The 20,839-nt window shown below is 41.4% G+C and overlaps 1 protein-coding gene across 1 annotated transcript in view; it reads right to left on the minus strand.

Moving 5' to 3' along the window:
- The window catches only part of MYOCD (myocardin), a 140,631-nt gene extending 124,594 nt beyond the window's left edge, over nt 1–16,037 (minus strand). The window contains 2 exon segments of the mRNA XM_030207977.1: nt 12,807–12,857; nt 15,813–16,037. Of these exon segments, the coding sequence (XP_030063837.1) occupies nt 12,807–12,857; nt 15,813–15,867 (106 nt within the window). The 5' untranslated portion in view covers nt 15,868–16,037.
- Nucleotides 16,038–20,839: the final 4,802 nt, after the last annotated feature.

The following is a 20,839-nucleotide window of genomic DNA, read 5'->3' on the forward strand; positions in this document are numbered from 1 at the left end:
TGTCCTTTCAATGTTTGAATTGTACAGCGCTGCATAACCCTAGTAGCGCTTTAGAAATGTTTGTTAGTTAGTTAGTTAACTGGGAGGTAATAGTCAGCGTGAATGAGACTTATCACATGAGACCCGGTTAGCGCCATTTGGAAGAAAATAGAAATTCTTTTCTGCTGTGCATCAAAATTAGAATTACCGCCCGGGGCACACAGTATCCAGACGGTAGTTCTAATTTGACGCATGTTGTATGTGCATAGGCGCCTACGTTTCTTAGTAAAAGGTCTCCTTAATTTTATCCATGTTAAAGTTTAGTTTGAAATTAAAAACCCATGATTCCATAAGTTTTATCCCTAGACCAATCGTGAGTTATGTCAAGTAATGCCTTAGAGAATGGGATATAAATGGTGACATCATTAGCATATACTGTATGTATGTCGAAAGACCATGTTTTTCTAAAAGATGATCAAGAGTTATCATCATAACGTTAAACAAGATGGGGGGAAAGAGGGGAACCATGGGGGACCCCACAGCCAGGAGGCCAAGTGGAAGAAATTACACCAGATTGTTCGACTTGATACGACCTAGATCTTAAAAAGGCAGAAAACCATTTCAGGACAACTCCACAGATTCTGTAATAGTCAAGAGTATTTAAAAGAATATTATGATCAACAGTATCAAAGGCACTGGATAGATCAAATTGAAGTATCAGTATTTTGTTGCCAAAACTTAATTCTCTCCTAAAGTTAGCCAAGAGGGTGGTAAGCATGGTTTCTGTACTAAGAGGGCGTAAAACCAGATTGTGAACTACGTAAAATGGCATGAAGCCGGAGATACTCCAAAAGTTGGCGCATGACAAGTCCTTCCATTACTTTAAAAAGAAGAGGAATTGAGGCTACTGGTCTATAGTTGGGAACTAAACTTTGGGTGTTTTTAGGTATAGGAGTCAAAATAATATTGCCATTGTCAGAGGGAAAGAAACCTTGAGACAACAAAGATTTGAGTGCAAATGATGTAAGAATAAATCAGGAGCTGACTTGAGGAGACAAGAAGGGCATGTGTCAAGCAAACAATGTGATTTGTGTATTTGCGTACAAATGATTGATCCAGTGGCGTAGCCAAGGGTGGGCTGGGGTGGGCCCAGGCCCACCCACTTTAGGTTCAGGCCCACCAAGTAGCAGCACACCTATAATGTGGCTGGCAGGGACCCCAAGCCCCACCAGCCAAAAACTCCCAACAACTGTTTGCTGCCGGTGAAAATCTGCTATTTAAAAGGTATACGGGGGAGAGGGGGTGTTTGAAAGACCATATGGCATGTAGGCAAGAGAGGGAGAAACCAAATCACTTGTAGGACAAGGTGGAGTTCTGCCCACCCACCTTGGGTCCAGGCCCACCCAAACTTGGGTGTCTGGCTACGCCCCTGGATTGATCCAATTGAAAAATGGACCAGATTCTATCTGCTTGAGAATGAGGTAGTAAAGGATCATGTAAACAGAGAAAATAAGTCTATAGATGAAGGGGTATTTTTAAGTTCTAGTCTGATTTTAGCTATTTTCTGTTTAAAATAAGTAGTCAACTGGTTGGCAGTAGGTGTGGGATCAGTTGAATTGGTTAATAGTTTATTGGAAACTTGACTAATAACTAATGAATAAAGTTTCCTCGGGTTGACTACTGTATCATCAATGAATTTGGAATAGTAGGAGGTGTTCGCTTTGGAGATCATACCTTTGTAGATTTTCAAAAGCTTTTTCCAAGCGATCCATTGTTCAGTGGATTTGTCCTTAGCCGAAACTCTCTCCCGTCTCCTGCATTTACATTTCATGTGTAAAAGATTATCATTGAACCATGAAGATAATCTTTTCGGACGAGATTTGACAGCCACAGGTCCAATAACATAAAGGACTGCTTTACAAGTATCATTCCATTCCTGAATGAAATTCAGGGAAGGGTTTGAGGTAAGTAATACACTGAATGACTCATTGGACCAGAATTTTAAAATGTCAATTTTACCTCTACTTTTAAAGGAATGTAACAAATTTCGAGATTTGGAATGACAATTTTCTTCCAGTGCAAAAAAAAAAAAAAAAAAAAAGACTATTATGATCCAATCAAGGTACTGGGGTCCAATGAAAATCTAAGACGAAAAAAGTAGTTGGGTCTGTAAATTTCATTGCTAATATATATAATTGATGACCTTTAACATGAGAGGACATTCCGTAGAAAAGCAAGAATTGCCAAACATTAAAGGAATTCTAGGAAATTCTTGGTATATTGGTTGGTAATGTTTTCAAGATGTAAATTAACATCTCCAACCATAATGATATTAATACATGCATTGGAGATTAATTTGGTAAGGCGATAAATTCGTTAAGATCAGCCTCAACTAAGTTCCAAGAATTTAGAGGACGATATAACATTAAAAAGGCAGATAGGTATAAATAAATAAACAAAGGGCCCTTTTATAATGGTGCGCTGAAAAATGGCCTGCGGTAGTGCAGACATGTTTTGGGCACACGCAGACTCATTTTTCAATGCACCAGTAAAAAATGCCTTTTTAAAATTTTTGCTGAAAATAGATGTGCAGCAAAATGAAAATTGCCACACATCCATTTTGGGTCTGAGACCTTACCGCCAGTTATTGACCTAGCGGTAAGATCTCACACGGTAACTGGGCGGTTATGGCCTGTGTGTGTAAAATGCCAATTACTGCCCGCGCCCCAGAAAATAAAAATATTTTCCGGCACGCGTAGTGGATGCACATCAAAAATGAAATTACTGTAAGGGCCACGTGGTAGCCGGGCGGTAACTCAAAATTGATGCGCATTGGCGCCTACGTGGCTTAGTAAAAGGGCTTATAAATAAATAAATCACAAGATACAGAACAAGTAGCAATTTCCAGATTAGGAGATTGGAATTCGGAGATCATTTTTACCTGAAATAAATATTTATAGATGATAGCTAAACCACCTTCCCTTTTTTTTAGCGCTAGGGAAATGAATAACGGAATAATTAGGTGGGCATACAACTAGAATAATAAGATCATCCTTTGCGTGTAGCCATGTTTCGGAAGAACAAGTAAAATTGCTAGACAGTGGGACTTATTACAAAAGGTTTTGGAGCCTTTTTAGTATGATGTTTAGTAGAAGGCACAATGTTTGGATCATTGCAACTCAAATCGCTAAGAGCAAAACCAGAAGGATTCCTTTGGTGATAGTTGGTAACCAATAAAGATAATATCATCTTGTAGAATATATCACTGGGATAGCAAAATAGGAATCAAACCCATTAACTGAACGAATTAGAGCACCAAATGAAGAACAGAGAGGACCAAGCACATAAATCTGAGGGCACCATCTTATACCCATACCCCCCTTGTTTCATGAGACTTCACAGGTACGTCAAGGGGTGTAAAGTAAGACCATTATCATGGCATTGTTGGGAATCGGGTATGAACCGTGAGAAAATCTGTCTCCAATTCATCCCTCCAGATCTGGCCAGCCTCTAGGATGTGGAGAGAAAGTATTAATGCCTCAGGCTATATCCCACTCCTCTGCTGCTGGGATCCAATTCATGCTTGAAGTGTACAGGTAATTGGAACACACAAGGTGAGTGTTTTCTTAACCAACACTACAGTTGCTATAAGGATGTCCTGCAGTAGGGGTCAAAAGGGAGTGCAACATAAAAATCAGAAACAGTAGCTGGTGACTTGGTGTGTGTGTATCTCAGAGGGAGAAAATACATTTTTCTCCTCAAGTCTTTACGAGTACCTTCATGCGGTAACATGTACTTCACCCAGGATCAAAAAGGTCCCCATATGTAGATTACATACCAAAGATAATGGCAAAGATACAAAACATGAAACTGAATTATGCTGCATTAATGGAGGAAGACCTTAAGTTCATACATGCCAATAAGAATTCGAAAGTAGCAGCAGAAGCACAAAAACTGCAGAGATATAAAGAAAACAGAAAAGATATCAAAATAAACTGTTTATAGACAACTCAATACAGTTCTGCAGGGAACTGGGGGAAGACTATTAGTACCATTAACTAAAGCTGAAAGAGAAACATTCTGGAGAAATTTATACAAAAGTACAGTCAAGAAGCAGAAATAGCTACCCTGCATACAGGAGAATTTGGAAAAAAAAAAATCAAAGATATGGAATGACCTAAGTTAACAAAAGAACTGGAAAGCAGGTTAAAAAGAACCTTGGCCCAGATGGAAAGCAAGTTAAAAAGAACCTTGGCCCAGATGGAGTGACCAATTTTAAGCTCTAAGATTTAACATCACTCCACCAAGACGTGGCCTACAATCATTTGGTCATGCAGCCAGACCAAAAACACCACTGTGGCTACTAAGAGGAAAAACACTTCTTCCAAAAGGAAATGCATATAAATGTTCCCAAAAATTACAGACCTATAACTTATCTGCTTACAATATGTAAACAGAATACAGTTACATCAACTCAACAACATCATGGAAAGAGTAGAAAAGCAATAAGAGGAGAGCATATAGAACCAAAGACCAGCTAATGCTGAACAAAGCCATCATGGCCAGTGCTAGGAAAAACAGAAAATCTCAGATTTGTAGGGATTGAATATTTTTTTAAAAAGCTGTTGATATACAAAATATATAGAAATGTGGAGTACTATTTCAAGATTGCCTTGAAATATACAAAATAAAGCCCCAGATTGATCGGATACATCAAGTTTGAATACATCAAGTTCATGATCCAGAGAAGCTCCCTGTCACCCCTATTGTTTTGTATGGCACTTAATTCACCAAAGTAGTTTCCATCTCTTTGGGCTATAGATTTATTCCTAATTCTGTTTGTAGATGATTGTTGGTGCTTTCTCCAGGCCCTTTCGAGTCTTCTGCTATTGGTTTTGAGTTCTCTGAGGTCATCATTAAACCATGGGGCAGCCACTTTCCTTTTTGTTGAACGCATTCTGAGGGGCGCCATGGTATCCAAAATACTTCTGTATCGATTATACCAGTTGATGAAGAAGCTATCCGAATCCACCGGGTCAGGCCAATCTGACTCATAGATAGACTGCCAGAATACCTCTGGGTCAATATGCAGTTACGTGCCACTGAAAATCTGGATATGAACTGTCAGTGCTACTCAAGTGGGCAGAAGCCTCGCCTTACCCAGTTATATAGTACTGAGTATGAAAAAAGAGTGCCATAAGTTCAAAGGACACAGATTCCAAGGACATTCAATTGTGGAGGAGTGGCCTAGTGGTTAGGGTGGTGGACTTTGGTCCTGGGGAATTGAGGAACTGAGTTTGATTCCCACTTCAGGCACAGGCAGCTCCTTGTGACTCTGGGCAAGTCACTTAACCCTCCATTGCCCCATGTAAGCTGCATTGAGCCTGTCAGGAGTGGGAAAGCGCGGGGTACAAATGTAACTAAAATAAATAAATAAAATTTAAACATCTGTAGTTCCAGTAACCAACAATTAGTGGAGCAACTTCTTGCAGTACAGTGAAAAGCTCTTTGTGACATCAAAATGACTTTTGGCCTGGATAGATATGCTAAAGCAACCTTCCATAAAGGAAAAGTTGAGCAAAATCGAAAATATTGGTCTGATTTATAATCTAATCTAATATTGACATTTTTATTCTGCTTTACCAAGTGGCGCAAGGTGGATCACATACAGAATAAGAACCAAAGAGATAATCCCACTTATAAAACAGTATATTTCCAAAATGATTGCCATAGTTCAAATCTAAACACCTGTCAGATAAAGAGACAGGAACAGGAAGATGTATATAAATATCTAGGAGTAGAGGAAGGAGCAACAATCAAGCATAAATCACTGAGATAAAAGAAACTAAAATGTATTTTGCAAAGTGAATTGACATCATGGAATAACAGAAAACAGAAAATTAGCAGGCAATTCCCATATAGATTATAGTATTCATTAATTTATATGATTAAATGTGCACTACACTCTGCCCACATGTGTGTCCACCTGCAGACAAGCAGTGGAAAATACTAATCGTTAGTCCAGGAGCCATAGGTCGATCAGAACTGGACACATGAATGGTTGCAGAAAGATTAATGGAAAATCAAAGCATGAAAGGCTGATAGTTGTAGCCCAGGATGATGGATTACAGTTAAGATTTTCCCCAGCTTTTTCCCCCCCTATGCTAACTGTGAACTCTGACACAAGTAGATTCTGTAAGGAAGAGCTAGAAACAGGCTACAAATCAGCTGGCTAAGTCCTAATAGGAGAAAGTTTGTATACAGGGTGGCAAAATATAATGGCACGTCTCATCCATTGTTGTTCCAGGTAAGCACTGGAATGATTCTGAGAGAAGTATGGAAAACCAAGAGTTTACGATCACATGGGACATTCCCATTCCAACTGCTAAAAAGCCTGATGCAAGAAAACTGGGCATCAGGGTATTGGAAAAAACCATGAGAACAGCCTTGACAGTGCATCAAGTGGAGAGAGTGAGAGAGCGATCTTCAAGTACTACACAATGCTGTCAGAACAGAAGAAAATGTGACAGAAAAACACGGAGATAATCCCCCATCATATTGGCTGCCATAGGCTTTATTAAATAGAATTTTCAAAGTTGCCTATACTTCAAGAATGTTCAGTATTAGTACTCAAGGTCCACAACCCAGTCAGGTTTTCAGGATTTCCACAATGAATGTGCATGAGATCTATTTGCATACAGTGATGGCAATGCTTGCAAATAGATCTCATGCACATTCATTGTGGAAATCCTGAAAACCCGACTGGGTTGCAGACCTCAAGGACCAACACTGAGCACTCCCGAAGTACATGTTACATCTTTTGAACTTCAGAAGGAAGCTTGCTTTGGCATGATGCAAGTACTATGGCGAGTGTTAGAAGTAAAACTGACAGACTGAGATAATTCCCTGGTTTAGGATTGAGGTTCATTACTGTCATGATATGCACAAAACTAACCCATTTAGAGAAATTGCCCCCAAGAAAATACAACTTCATGCTCTGCATTTCATGCCTGAAAAACAAACAGTTGCTTTTCTGACCCACTGCCTTTTTAGTCTGCATCAGTGAACAAAACTGTTCAGTCTCACATGTCGTTTCAAGCACATACAAACTCAAACAAAAGAAAGATGTACAAGTTTAACTTAAAATAGCATTTGTTAGATCAATTTTCATTCCACTCATGTAAAAGGAGATCTTGAAAATTGTCCAGCCTCATGGAGCGTAAAAATCAATGCACTGTGAATCAGCTGTTTACCAGTGGGGTAAAGAGGCTTTTCTAGAGCTGAGGAGAGGGAGAAGGGTTAAGCAGGCAGTAAAATAAATACATGGATATGTGATTTTCAAATCTTTGCGTTACTTTTCCCCTGTGAACTTGACCCACATAAATAACAGGTCCAGATCCTGCTTTCACAGGGAATCTGCACAATTACACTAGCTGAGAGGGCTGGTACTATTGTTCTAGAGGTCAATATTCTTAAGCTTTTTGAACATTGCGCTAGGATTTACCCACACAAATCTTGGGACTGAAATGTTTTCCTTGCTCAGCAGGTAACATTTTGTATACATAAAATGTATGCATAAATTATTGCATACACAAAAAGAGGTGGGTCTGAAGGCAGGGGGCACAATTTAACTTTAGGAACACAACACTGCTGGGTACAAAAAAATTATGCACCTCATTCTAGCAAGACCGAAAGGTTGACCTAAAATTAAGAGATTACATTTTTGCACATAAATTTAGCTGGAGATATATTGCAGCTAACCTATGCATGTAAGGTCCGCTAAATATTTGGATAAAGTTAAGTTCATAACCTTCTTACTTACTGCAATTCTAATTTCTGTTTTCTATCTATTTAAAATATTTATAACCCACACGATCCCAATGTGCTCGGTGGCTTACGGTAGAACTGTCATAATAAAATACATGATTAAAACCAACAAAACTACATAGATATTTATAAATCTCTCATTCATTCTCTTGAAATAGGCTCTGCACACATCTGTTATACTCCATTAAAGAAGAGTCAAGACTTTCTATTCACAGTGTCTCTTAAACTGCTGGTGACAGGTCCCTCCTACATGATGCTCTGAATTTCTTAAGACTGTTTTTAGGGCAAATGTTTTTATGTTCATTCACTTAATTGGGTAGGAGGTCCTTGCCTTTAGTTGTTCTTCACTCACTTTTGAGCTCTGCCCACTGCTCTAGCTCAGATGTCTCAAAAAGTTCTCACTCCTTCTTTCTGGTCCTGCTATTTTAATTCCTTCCTATATGTTTTGCTTGTGTTTTTTGCCGTTTGTCTTTATTAGACTTGTGAGCTTCAAGAAATAGGGACAGCCTGTTGTACACAGGGCCTGCGTTAGGGGGTGGCAAACAGGGCAGTTGCCCTGGGCCCTAAACCTGCCTCAAGCTAACGGAGGCATAGCCTGAAGACCAGCTTTTGGGCCCCTTCCTCGATTTCTGCCCTGGACCTCTGAATGTCTAACACCAGCCCTGTCAACTCTACATTTTAAAACCATTTTAATACTTTTGTGCTAACAGTATATAAAGTATTATAATCAGATCAAATCAAATCCTCCTACTAGTATATGGAAGTTTGTAAGGAACAGCTTCTGAAGACAATAAAAATACATGAAAGAAGCAATTCAAAGCTGCAACCACACAAAACAAACCCCTTCATGGTCAATATTTTCATGATATGGAAGGAAAAACAGATCAGAATCTGACATGGCAGTGGTTGAAATCTGAAATGCTTGGAAAAAAAAAAAAAAGAAGCCATGGGAACTATCATGGCAGCTAAACAGCAGGTCCTGTAAACAAATATTTTCAAAGCCAAAATCAAACTTATTTCAAACAACTGTAGATCACTCAATTAGTGCCTGTAGTAAAACAAAGACACCCAAATGGAATATGAGGAAAGCCATAATAAGAGTTGCAAGGACCACACACTGGAATTTGGGCGGGAAAAATGGCTTCGCTGTTAGCATAAACAAATGGGATTACATGACTGAAAAACTCTTACAACATGAGCAGGTCAAATCTTGTGAGATTTTAAGATACAGATAGACATCTTGAACACAATATACCAGGGGCATAGCCAGACCTCGAGGTGGGAGGGGGCCAGAGCCTGAGGTAGGGGGACACATTTTGGTCTGCCACACTGTTGCCACCCCGCCACTCCCCACCCACTGTTGCTGCTGTACATCTTGGCTGGCGGGGTACCCAACCCCCACCAGCTGAAGCCTTCGTCCAGCATCGGTCTCCAGTGCCGCCGCATTGCCTGCCCTGCTCTCTCTTCCCCTCACGTCCTCCACACTCCTTTTGAGCATGCCCAGTTTCACTAAAAGGAGCGTGCTGGACATGAGGGGAAGAGAAAGCAGGGCAGGCAATGCGATGGCACCGGAGACCAGTGCTGGATGAAAGCTTCTCCAAACCTGGGACCCATAGCAAATTTGGGGGGAGGCCTAGGCCCCCATGGCCCCATGTAGCTACGCCATTGCAATATACTAGATATTGCACTTCTTGAAAAAAAATCTCAGATACGGCAGTAGATGGTAGAATAGACAAAAATAAAACTGAAAGGGGATATCAGGCTCTATGATTGTCCCACCTGAAACTTTCTTAATAAAGCAGGAAGGAGTAGCTTAGTGGTTAACATAGTCAGGGGCAGCCCATGGCAAGATGCCGCCTGAGGCAAGGCTGAAATGCTGCACCCCCCCCCCCCCCCAGACCAAGTTCTGGCATCTCCAGAGCTGCCAAGGGGGTCCCGATTTTTGAAAAGGAAATTTTAGTACATGGCCCAGCCACGCCCACTCTGCCTTGGTTCCGCCTACTCTACCTCATGTCATCTTTTTCTTTTGATGTAGGCATAAGGAAAAAAATGATTTTAAATGCTACCAGATTTCAACCCAGTTCATGTTTAATGTGGGATATAAATGACATAAATAAGTAAACAGAAACTCTAAATGTTGAACACCTGATTCTCATAACATGATGTTTGTTTCAGAGACTATTTACCTTGAGAAAAAAATATCTCTGCACAAATATAACAGTGCTAGGGTGTCCCTATAACCAGCCCCTCCAAATGACACATTGATTACACTTTCTAACAAATTACTACTTTGCCTTTGAAAAGTTATTCCCTTATTATACTTCCTCTGTGTACATCTGTATACTGCATAAACCAGCAATGTTTGAAAATATAAGGGAGATAAATTTTTTAAAAAATGCTACCAACAATATAAGAATGACAACATGGATGCAGCAGCTCATAGGTTACTGTTTGCTTACTTTGTTGAAGGAGAAACGGAGACTAACCTATTGGCTTCAACTTTTCATCCCGTCTCACTCCAAGATGCAGCCTCTGCAGCAGCCCAGACAAAAAAAAAAAAAAAAAGCAAATGCAGGGCTGCAACCTTCAGGCATGTGCTGTCGGCTCTGCTGGTCCTGTGCCCCCGCTAATGTCAATTTCAAGTTCCAGGGGCAGAGGAAGAGCAGAACTCACAGTGCATGCCTGAAGGCAGTGCTGCGGCTCCACGTTTGCTTTTTTACATTTGTTTCATTGTTGTTTTGCTGCCGCTGCTGCATTGGGAGAAGCAGCTGCAGCAGCAATAAGAAAAAACGATTCCTCATCTCAGCAGGAGAGTTTCCCACTTTGGTAGGAGATAGCTCACCATAGCAGGAGTCTCGAGACTTGGCAGGTCTGCATCTCCCCGCTTCCTTTCTCCACCCCATTCCCTTCATTTACCTTTTTTTATGTTTTTTTTTTGTTTCAAAAAGCCAGCGGTGGCAGCAATTCCCATACACTGCTGGAACTGGCCTCTTCTGTACTGCAGCCACCTCTGAGGAAACAGGAAGCTACATCAGACAGGCAGCCACAGTAAAGGGAAGAGGCGGGTGCTGGAACCAGGGCAGTGTATGGGAATCGTTGCTGCCGCCGGCTTTTAAAAAATGTAAAAAGAAGATAAAATAGGGGAAAGGGATGGAGGAAGGAAGGGGGGAGATGCTGCTCCTGAAAGAGTGCCACCTAGAGGCCCCCTCCTCAGGTGGCTTAATGGTTGGGCCGCCCCTCAGCACAGTGAACAAGGGACCCAGGTTCAAATCCTACTTTAACTCTTATTCTGTAATTGTGAGCTCTCCATGAACAGAAAAATACATACTGTACCTGAATGTACACCTCTTCAATAGGCTTCAGGCGGTTTATATTTTTAGGTACAGCAGGTATTTTTCTGTTTCTGGAGGGCTCATAATAAATTTTAAAAAAAAATTAAAAGTGGAATCTAGGTACCTTGGTTTAAGGTTCACTGCATTATCCCCTAGGCTACTCCTCAAGACTTCCTTCCTACCTTGCTAAGAATGCCCACAATACCTGAAGCTGTCAAAGAGCCTCCAATCCCCTTTCAGGTTCACTTTCAGGGGAGAGGCGGATTAAGGAGGGGTCATGCCTTAAACCCTCCAGTGGTCAGCTGCCCAATCAGAGCACTGTTTTGTACCCTGGGCGTGACTGAAACAGTTCCCAACTCTTAGGATGTCCTCCTTTTTAGGCTTGGATGTTTCTTCCCATTCGGTAATCACTGTTGGATGTCCTGATTTTAGGCCCTCCCTAGCCCCACCCAGAACACACCCTCTTGCTATTTGGCCATACTACACAATTGGATGTCCCTTTTCTGCCTGTGCAAAATCGGGATTTGGACATTTCAAACACATGGACGCCCATAAGCTTCGAAAATAGGCTCCATGGTGTAATATGTGTCTTTAGGTAGTTATATGAATGTATGTGGAGTGGCACACCATGGAGTGTGCACACATTTGACAGAGGATCACAGAATTATATGTGCAGAGCTGGGGCATTCAAAATTTGTCCATCATATACAAATGCATAACAATTATGGGGGTAAATTCTATAAAGAAGGCATCTATAATTCTTACGGTGATCTGTTACTGGTGCCTGATGGACTGCTAGCTCACAAGCTCATTTACGGTGTGGAAATCTTTTGGAATTTCTAAGATAAACTAATTATATATTTTTATACTTTTCAAGATAAAGTTTTTGAATGAATTATGCTCAGAGGTTTGTTTTCTTTTTTTCAACTGATTAAAAGAGTAATTAAGATGCTGGTGAATTTCCTACACCTGTCAATAAAACACACACACACGACCCTGTTTACTAAGGTACGCTAGTATTTTTAGCGCATGCTAGAGACCCCCTTAGGAATATATGGGTGTCTCTAGCGTTAGCGCATGCTAATTTTCAACATACGCTAAAAACACTAGCATACCTACAGCATAGCTTAGTAAACAGGGCCCAAAATGTCATTCTTATAAATCAATCCTTGTTGCAGGCTTAACTTTGGAATTCTCTACCCAAGCAATTAAAGTACTTAGATGAATATCTGAGATTCCATAAATTATTAAAGGCTTTTCTATTAAGTAGGTATCTTATGAAAAGACAGTGAACTAATGTTGCCATCTCTCTTATATGTTGTTTCAAAATAACCAATATTCTAGCCTAGCTTCATGACAAATACACAATTATTCCTATTATGTTAAACGCTATAATTATCCGATTATTTTATGTTTTTTTTTCTTGAATGTAAGCCACATTGAACCTGAGCTTGTTCAGGATAATGTGGGCTACAAATGTCATAATAACAAACCTGGTCATTTTCTTATAAGAAATACCCAAGACAAGGGAGATCATAAAAAGATTATAAATAAGTGAAATGCCAGGTACTTAAATCACTTATGAGGAATTTAAAAATCCAGGTTCACTATTGTGTCACTGTTCTGCCGTGCAACGATACATTCAGATCAAATCCATTAGCAGCTTACCCCTGACTGGAAATGTGATAACAATGAAAGTCCTCCAATGATCAGAAGCAGCTAAAAAGAGAGATGAGAATCTCTTTTATCACTGAGAACACTACTACTACTACAGCGCTACAAGGCATACACAGCGCACAAGGCATACATGAAAAGACAGTCCCTGCTCAAAGAGCTCACAATCTAAACAGGACAGGTAAACAGACAGAACAACTAAGAGGTAAGGGAATTAAAGAGGTGGGGATAAAAGGGTACAGGGCGAGTAGTGGTTAGGAGTCAAAAGCAGAATTAAAGAGGTGGGCTTTTAGCCTGGATTTGAAAACGGCCAAAGACGGGGCTAGACGTACATCTCCATTTGCTGCTTGACTCATAGTAATCATAGAGTGGGCTATATATTTATATATTCTATCACTCAAGCAGCACATATGCTAGTTTGATACCCACTGAAGAAAGCTTTATTGCCTCCATGTTCCTCCATGAGATACATTTCTTTGGCTACTTAGCATCACTTTGATGACCAGTTCCAATGCATTACTCATACTCTATGAGGGAAGATCCATTAGTGTTATTACAATGAGAAGAGAAATCACCAAAGTAACTCTAGAAATGCCTCTGATTGCCCTGGAAATGACTGATAAGAAAAAGAAAAAGAAAAAAAAAAAGACACATGAACAGGAGCAGTGAAACTCAAAATCAGCAAAGTACAGGTCCAGGCCCAGCTAGAACTAATTCAGAGGATATAGACTACCCAGACACATCAGTTGCAACAGAGTTCCAAGGACATTTCGAAAGTCACTTCCATCCTTGCTTAACCCCAAGGAACTTCTGAATTAGCCCAGTCCATCCCATTTAATGTCTGGAATTCTTCCCTTGCTTCCTCTCCTGTTATTTAGAGTCCAACTATGAGGGAAGGCAAGGGTGGAACCTGTCTACAGCACCCACTGGCAACATTTGTCAATGCACTTATAAGCCCTTCCCCCAAACCAAGAGAAGAATCCCAGGGGAGCTATCAAGCCCAGGACAGCACATTATGTGAAAATTCAGGTTGTGACAATTTCCACTCCATAAATAAGATATCCAAGAATTGCAAAATAGTCTAAGAAACAATTCTTATATTTCAGCAGCCAAGTGGCAGGAAACAGCACTCACAGTGTGGGAATCAGCACAGTTTGACAGCAAAGCCATAAATCTAAGGCAGAGGAAGCATGGGAATCTATATGGCCATGATGTCTGCCATCAAGAAAGCTACCACTGAAAATATGTTGTGAAATCTTAAAATTCTGTATCAGGGGAAGGAAAACAGATTTGTGTATTCTGTGCAAAGAGATTGATTTGGGTTTAAGAGGCTTTGATGCCAGAATAGCCAGAGTCTTGTCTGCAGATAGGGGGCAGCAGAGGGCTATGTTGGCTGCAAACATGACATTTCTTCCAAACCAATTATGAGTTTATCTGCTTTCCCCTGGATCTGGATATGACATAATCCCTGAAATGTCAGCATGAAGTGGGTCATGAGAACAGGGCTGTGGCCAGACATATACCTGGAGAGTTGTCAACACATACCTGGACATTTGTAAATAAACACCTGGGGATTTAGATAGCCATACACAGTTTTGACATTCACTTTCTATTTACTGAAAAAGTCATTCTCTAATTGACCATTCAGCAGTTTAAACCAGCTTGAAATCCCCTTTAGATCCTGCACTTGTGTCCCAAATCTGTGATCCCTTCATTTGAGTTATGGGGAAACTAATAGAACAAACGCAATATTTGATTCTATAGCATTTAGTTACATGGAATAATAATAGAATTATGCTAGATTATAATCACAGTAGCATTTTAAGATCTGCCTCTCACCTGTGTCAAAACGATGTACTCTATATATAGTTTGGACACACACACAAATTCACACACCAAGGCATATTTTCAAAGCAAACTTCCAAATTTCCACATAACTTTGTAAGTCTAAGTGCTTTTACATTAAGCCCCACAGTATACTTTCATATATTCCCCTATAAACACACATCTATAGACATACAGACCTCTCAGTTCACTCTTAAACACAAATGGTATACACTATGCACAGGCATGGTTACACATATACACACCCTTACCCCATTACAGACACGTAGCTACACACAGGCACAAACGTCCATGCATGAACACCTATGAAAAGAAATCGTATACACTACCTACTCATGATCCTGTCAACACAGAGATTCATACATGCCTATACTCCCCATTATTTGAATGCTTGTACTTTGATTTTACCGTAACCCCATTGGACTTTTTGGGAATCCATAGAATATCAAAATGAATGGAAAATAAATAATTCCCTGTTAGAACCAATCACAGGCTCTGTTCTGATATGGTACATATAAACATAGTACACTTTCGTACTCTTCACGTGAACATACACGTTTATATTTTAGCTTGCTTTACTGACGCTTTCCGTTATGCATACGCCACTAAACTTTTGCAAGACACTTAAAAATACAAATGAAAGACTCTAGTCCCTGCGAGTCACCTATCCTTTCCCATGTTGAGCTACTCTCACCTCCATCAATTTCTACCAGGTGCGAAGGTTTGGTGGGCAGCTGCCACTTCTCTCCCCCCCCCCCCCCCCCCACCTGTGAGACCACTGGAATGACCCTGACTTACAGCCATCTTTCTACAGCCAGTGAGTGCTCTGCTTGGTAGGGTAATTCCATACTGAAAATACAGATCTGGTCGTGTAACTAACGAGACTCATCAGAAGGGAACATTTCCAACTTAATTAGATCAGCTGAGGGACTGGGTCTTGTCATCAAGCTAATTCCCACCACAATTACAAACCTCAAGGAAGCAAAGAAAGTTGCAGGAAGAAAAATAAAAACCTTAGGAAAGTCTCTAGCAATAAACAAACTCGTAAGAAGAGTTGGTAGCACTTTTCTCACGGGCTAGTGATGGGAACCCTTGGGGTTTCCCTCGGGACCTGCGGAGGGCTGGGAGAGAGTCCTGCCGGCTGCTCAGCCCTACCTGATCTGAACTTGCTCCGAATCGACAAGGAACGCTCGGAGCCCAGAAGTGTCATCGTGAGTTTCTGAAAAGAATTCCAGTGCCAAGGAAGCCCCTTAGTCAAAGCCGACCCGAGCTCCAAGGGGGCGAAGGGATTCAAGCAGAGCTAGCCAGTGCCTGGATGGCTTGGAAAGCCCTTGCATCCATCTAGCACTGACCCTGCACACGAAGCGACTGCCCAGCCCTCTCCTGGGCTGAAGTCATTAATGTACAGCCGGCAAGACCCTCCTCCCTCCGCTCAGGGTTTACTATCAGCAGTATCACCGGCTCCCGCTGATGTCATAGTCTAGTAGGGATTATCATTAAAGACATAAATTTGATATCTGATCCCTCTTACTAGCAGCAGTAGCCCAGCCAATCCGCAGCGGTTTCAGTCCAGGCTGAAACATCAACAAAGCAAGCCTTAACTCTTTCCAGACTGTCCCTGCCAGTGAGAGGTATCTGTTGCTCTGGAGGACACTCAGCAAGGAGGCAGATTGAGAGGCTGTGCCCCCTCTGGGCCACCAGCAGAAGAGCTGAGAGCTAGTACTCCTGGCTAGAATCACCAGAGCCTCTGTTCTGATCAATACAGCTGAATGGGTAACTAAGTAACATAGTAGTAGATGACGGCAGAAAAAGACCTGCACGGTCCATCCAGTCTGCCCAACAAAACAAACTCATATGTGCTACTTTTTGTGTATATCTTACCTTGATTTGTAACTGTCATTTTCAGGGCACAGACCGTACAAGTCTGGCCAGCACTATCCCCGCCTTCCACCACCGGCTCTGGCACAGACTGTATAAGTCTGGCCAGCACTATCCCCGCCTCCCACCACCGGCTCTGGCACAGACTGTATAAGTCTGGCCAGCACTATCCCCGCCTCCCAACCACCAGCCCCACCTCCCACCACCAGCTCTGCCACCCAATCTCGGCTAAGCTCCTGAGGAAAATTTTTAAAAAATGATCCCTGAAAGTAGGGTTAACAACTAGATCCCGCTTTGTCCCACAGGGTTGATCAAATGAGGGCTTACCCCATTGCATGCAGGGAGTTGTGGTTCTGATTTTTCCCCATTGGATTCCCTAAGAAAAGCATGGCTACAAGTCCCTGCATGCATTGGGGTAAGCCCAGGACTGGCAAATCTGGATCTAGTTGGCAACCCTACCTGAAAGTGACAGAGCGCTAGTATGAACCAGCAGAAATGCCCTTTATTATTTATTTATTTGTTACATTTGTATCCCACATTTTCCCACCTATTTGCAGGTTCAATGTGGCTTACATAGTACCGTAAAGGCGATCGCCAATTCCGGTATGAACAGATACAAAGTGATGTTGTGCAAGAATGAAGTTCATGTGTAAGAGTCCCATTATGGAATCATAGGGAGGAAAAGTTAGATTATGTCCAGTACGAGCTTAGGTTTCGTTGTGTTGCAGGGTTCAGGCATTTAAGTTGGATCGGTAGTGTATGCCTTTTTGAACAGGTAAGTTTTTAGTGATTTCTGGAAGCTTAGGTGGTCATAAGGATAGACAGTGGAGCAAGAGGTTATTTATCTTTAAAAAATTTTATTTATTGGAATTTATTAACCGTCTTTATGAAGAGATTCACTCAAGGCGGTGTATAGTAGGTACAGTTTAATATCAAACTTACAATTTTGTTAATAGCATAACAATAGTAAAATGAACAAGTAAAGGCAGAGACAGAATGAAAGAGGAAAACTTGAAGGCAGCAAATTGAGACCTAATAATAGGACTACCATGAAACAGGATTAAAAAAATATACACATTTAACAGCAGTGAAATTCAAATAACACAGATATAATATGATGTAAGCATAACAGTGATGGGATATCTAATAAGCACACAATTAGAACATTCAAATATCATTGCTATGATACTAATGCTTTTCTACAATAATGGCCAATGTGAATTCTTAAGCTACACATTTAGAAGGATGCTGAATTTGGCATTTACCAGTCGTTCGTGTATATTTACCATATAGCTAAGGGGCCAAGTGCAGATATATGATGGGAACAAGATGCATGGTACCAGGGGCGTAGCCAACTTCGGCGGGAGGGGGGTCCAGAGTCCAAGGTGAGGGGGCACATTTTAGCCACTCCGGCGCCGTCGACGCCCCTGCCATTGTCGACCCCCCCCCCCGTCGCCACCGCCACCGCCACCACCATCACCACCAACTTTGACCCCCCCTGCTGACAACCCCCTTGACCCCCCTCCCGCTGCAAACCCTTCCCCGCCATCACCTACCTTTGCTGGCGGGGGACCCCAACCCCCGCCAGCCAAGGCCCTCTTCCTTCGTTCTGTTTCTGAGTCTGACGTCCTGCACGTTGTACATGCAGGACATCAGACTTAGAAACAGAACGAAGGAAGAAGAGGACCTTGGCTGGTCGGGGTTGAGGTCCCCCGCCAGCAAAGGTAGCAGACGGCTATGATGGGTTGATGGCGGGAGGGGGGTCCAGGGCCAAATCAACGGGGGCCCAGGCCCCCATGGCCCCACATAGCTACGCCCCTGCATGGTACAGAGTCAGTTGGGATAAATAAACTACACAAATGACTGGTAAATACCAAATTCAGCATCCTTCTAAATGTGTGGCTTAAGAATTCACGTTGGCCATTATAGCTTGTCTATATAAATGCTGAAAGCACTTCTGCTACATTTTTAATGGTTACATTGGTAAAAGGAGAGACAAATGCCAAGATAGGGGACTGAGACTGGCCTTACAGAGGAATGCCTAGAGTAGAGATAGTTGTACAGTGTAGCCACTGATCCTGGCTGATGGTTCTAACAGATATTTTAGGCTAGTGTATTTTGAGAATCAGACCTGTATGTTGTGCTTCAATTCTGGTCGCCGCACCTCAAAAAAGATATAGTGGAATTAGAAAAGGTGCAGAGAAGGGCGACGAAGATGATTAAGGGGATGGAACGACTTTCCTATGTGGAAAGGCTAAAGCGGCTGGGGCTCTTCAACTTGGAGAAAAGGCGGCTGAGGGGTGATATGATAGAGGTATATAAAATAATGAGTGGAGTGGAACAGATAGATGTGGAGCGTCTGTTTACGCTTTCCAAAAATACTAGGACAAGGGGGCATGCGATGAAGCTGGAGTGCAGTAAGTTTAAAACAAATAAGAGAAAATTTTTCTTTACTCAGCGTGTAATTCGACTCTGGAATTCGTTGCCGGAGAATGTGGTTAAGGTGGTTAGCTTAGCAGAGTTTAAGAAAGGTTTGGATGGCTTCCTGAAGGAAAAGGCCATAGAATGTTATTAAATGGACGTAGGGAAAAATCCACTATTCCTGGAACAAGCAGTACAAAATGCTTTGCTCCGTGGATCTTGTCGGGTGATTGTGACTTGGATGGACCACTGTCGGAGACAGGCTGCTGGGCTAGATGGACCTTTGGTCTGTCCCAGTGTGGCGATGCTTATGTCTTATTATGCTTACATCGTATTCTATCTCTGTTATTTGAATTTCAGCTCTGTTAAATGTGTATATTTTTGATCTTGTCTCATGGTAGTCCTATTATTAGGTTTCAATTTGCTGTATGTATCGTATTTATGTTTATACTTGTACATTTTACTATTGTTATGCTGTTAAAATTGTAAGTTTGATGTTAAACTGTATCTACTGTACACCGCCTTGGGTGGATTTCTTCATAAAGGCTAATAAATTCAAATAACTAAACTAAACTAACCAATTATACACTCATATCTCTGAATAAAGTGGTTCTTGAGAAAATCTGTTGGACATCCTGCATCCTTAATGGTAAAATAGCTAATGAACACAGTAGGTGAAAACGGTTAAAATTTTCTGAAGAATCTGGAAATGGAGAAAGACCCTCCTGGAAGATCTGCAGCTTTTCTGCATTTCATAGATTCAAATGGAAAATCTATGTCTAGAAGTTCTGTGGCGTTTTTTAGACATGTTCTACCTATGTAGAATGCTTGCAGAATTTCTGTTTTAAACTAGATGTAAAAATACTACTTTCTAATAGAGTGCTTATGGTTTTTTCACTATAAAATTTTTATGGCATTTAATAAGACATTCAGGTGTAATTACTTAGTTTGGAATGGTCATAATTAATTTCCTGGCCTCCTTCTACTCTCTCTCCTCCGTATCTCCCACATTGAAAGCTTCCAATATAAAGAATCATGAATATATACTTATAAAGCTGGTGAGGCTGGAAGGAGATTAGAGTCCTAATGAATACAATTGCATAACAGTTCTCTATTCATAAAGGAAAGGTGGAAAAACACCCAGCATCTGTAGCCAATTCTACAGTAATGATAAAATCAATTCCTTCCTGACCTCTAATGTGGTGAGCAGCTCAAGTCCCTGAAATTAGAGCCATGTACTAGAGTCAATTTAGGTCTTCATACACACCAGTACCTTTTCCTTTCTAAAATTAAGTCCAACTTACTTTTAAGTCTCAGCTTATCCTAAATACAAGACCGGGAAAATTAATGGTCTATAGTTATTCATTGAGGGGCCCTTTTACTAAAGGGTTGATGCATGACAATGGGCTTGCCGCTCGCCAATCTCGAACTACCGCCAGGCAACTGCAGGAGCCCAGCAGTAGTTCTCATCCCCAGTGCACACCATTTTTAGAACTACAAAAATATTTTCTATTTTTGTAGCGCCGGTGCTTACCTGACAGTAATCGGGCAGGTTACTGTCAGGTTAGCGTGGGAGCCCTTACTGCCACCTCAATGGGTGGCGGTAAGCACTCCCCCCATAATGACCACGCGGTAAGTGGTTCACTTACCACACTACCATTTCTTGTTGGGGGGGAAAAAAGACAGCCTTTTACCCACTGTGGTAAAAGGGGGCTGCAGCGCACATCAAAAACACACACTGACGTTAGCGCAGGCCCTCTTTTACTGCAGCTTAGTAAAAGGATCCCTCAGTTTGGCAGTAAAAAAAGGATCACATTCTCTGTTTTTAAAAAAATGGAGTTTGCAGGCCTGGCCTAAATCAGAAACATCACATTGACTCTATT

Source organism: Microcaecilia unicolor, chromosome 6 (genome assembly GCF_901765095.1).
Source record: "Microcaecilia unicolor chromosome 6, aMicUni1.1, whole genome shotgun sequence".
Lineage (NCBI taxonomy): Eukaryota > Metazoa > Chordata > Amphibia > Gymnophiona > Siphonopidae > Microcaecilia > Microcaecilia unicolor.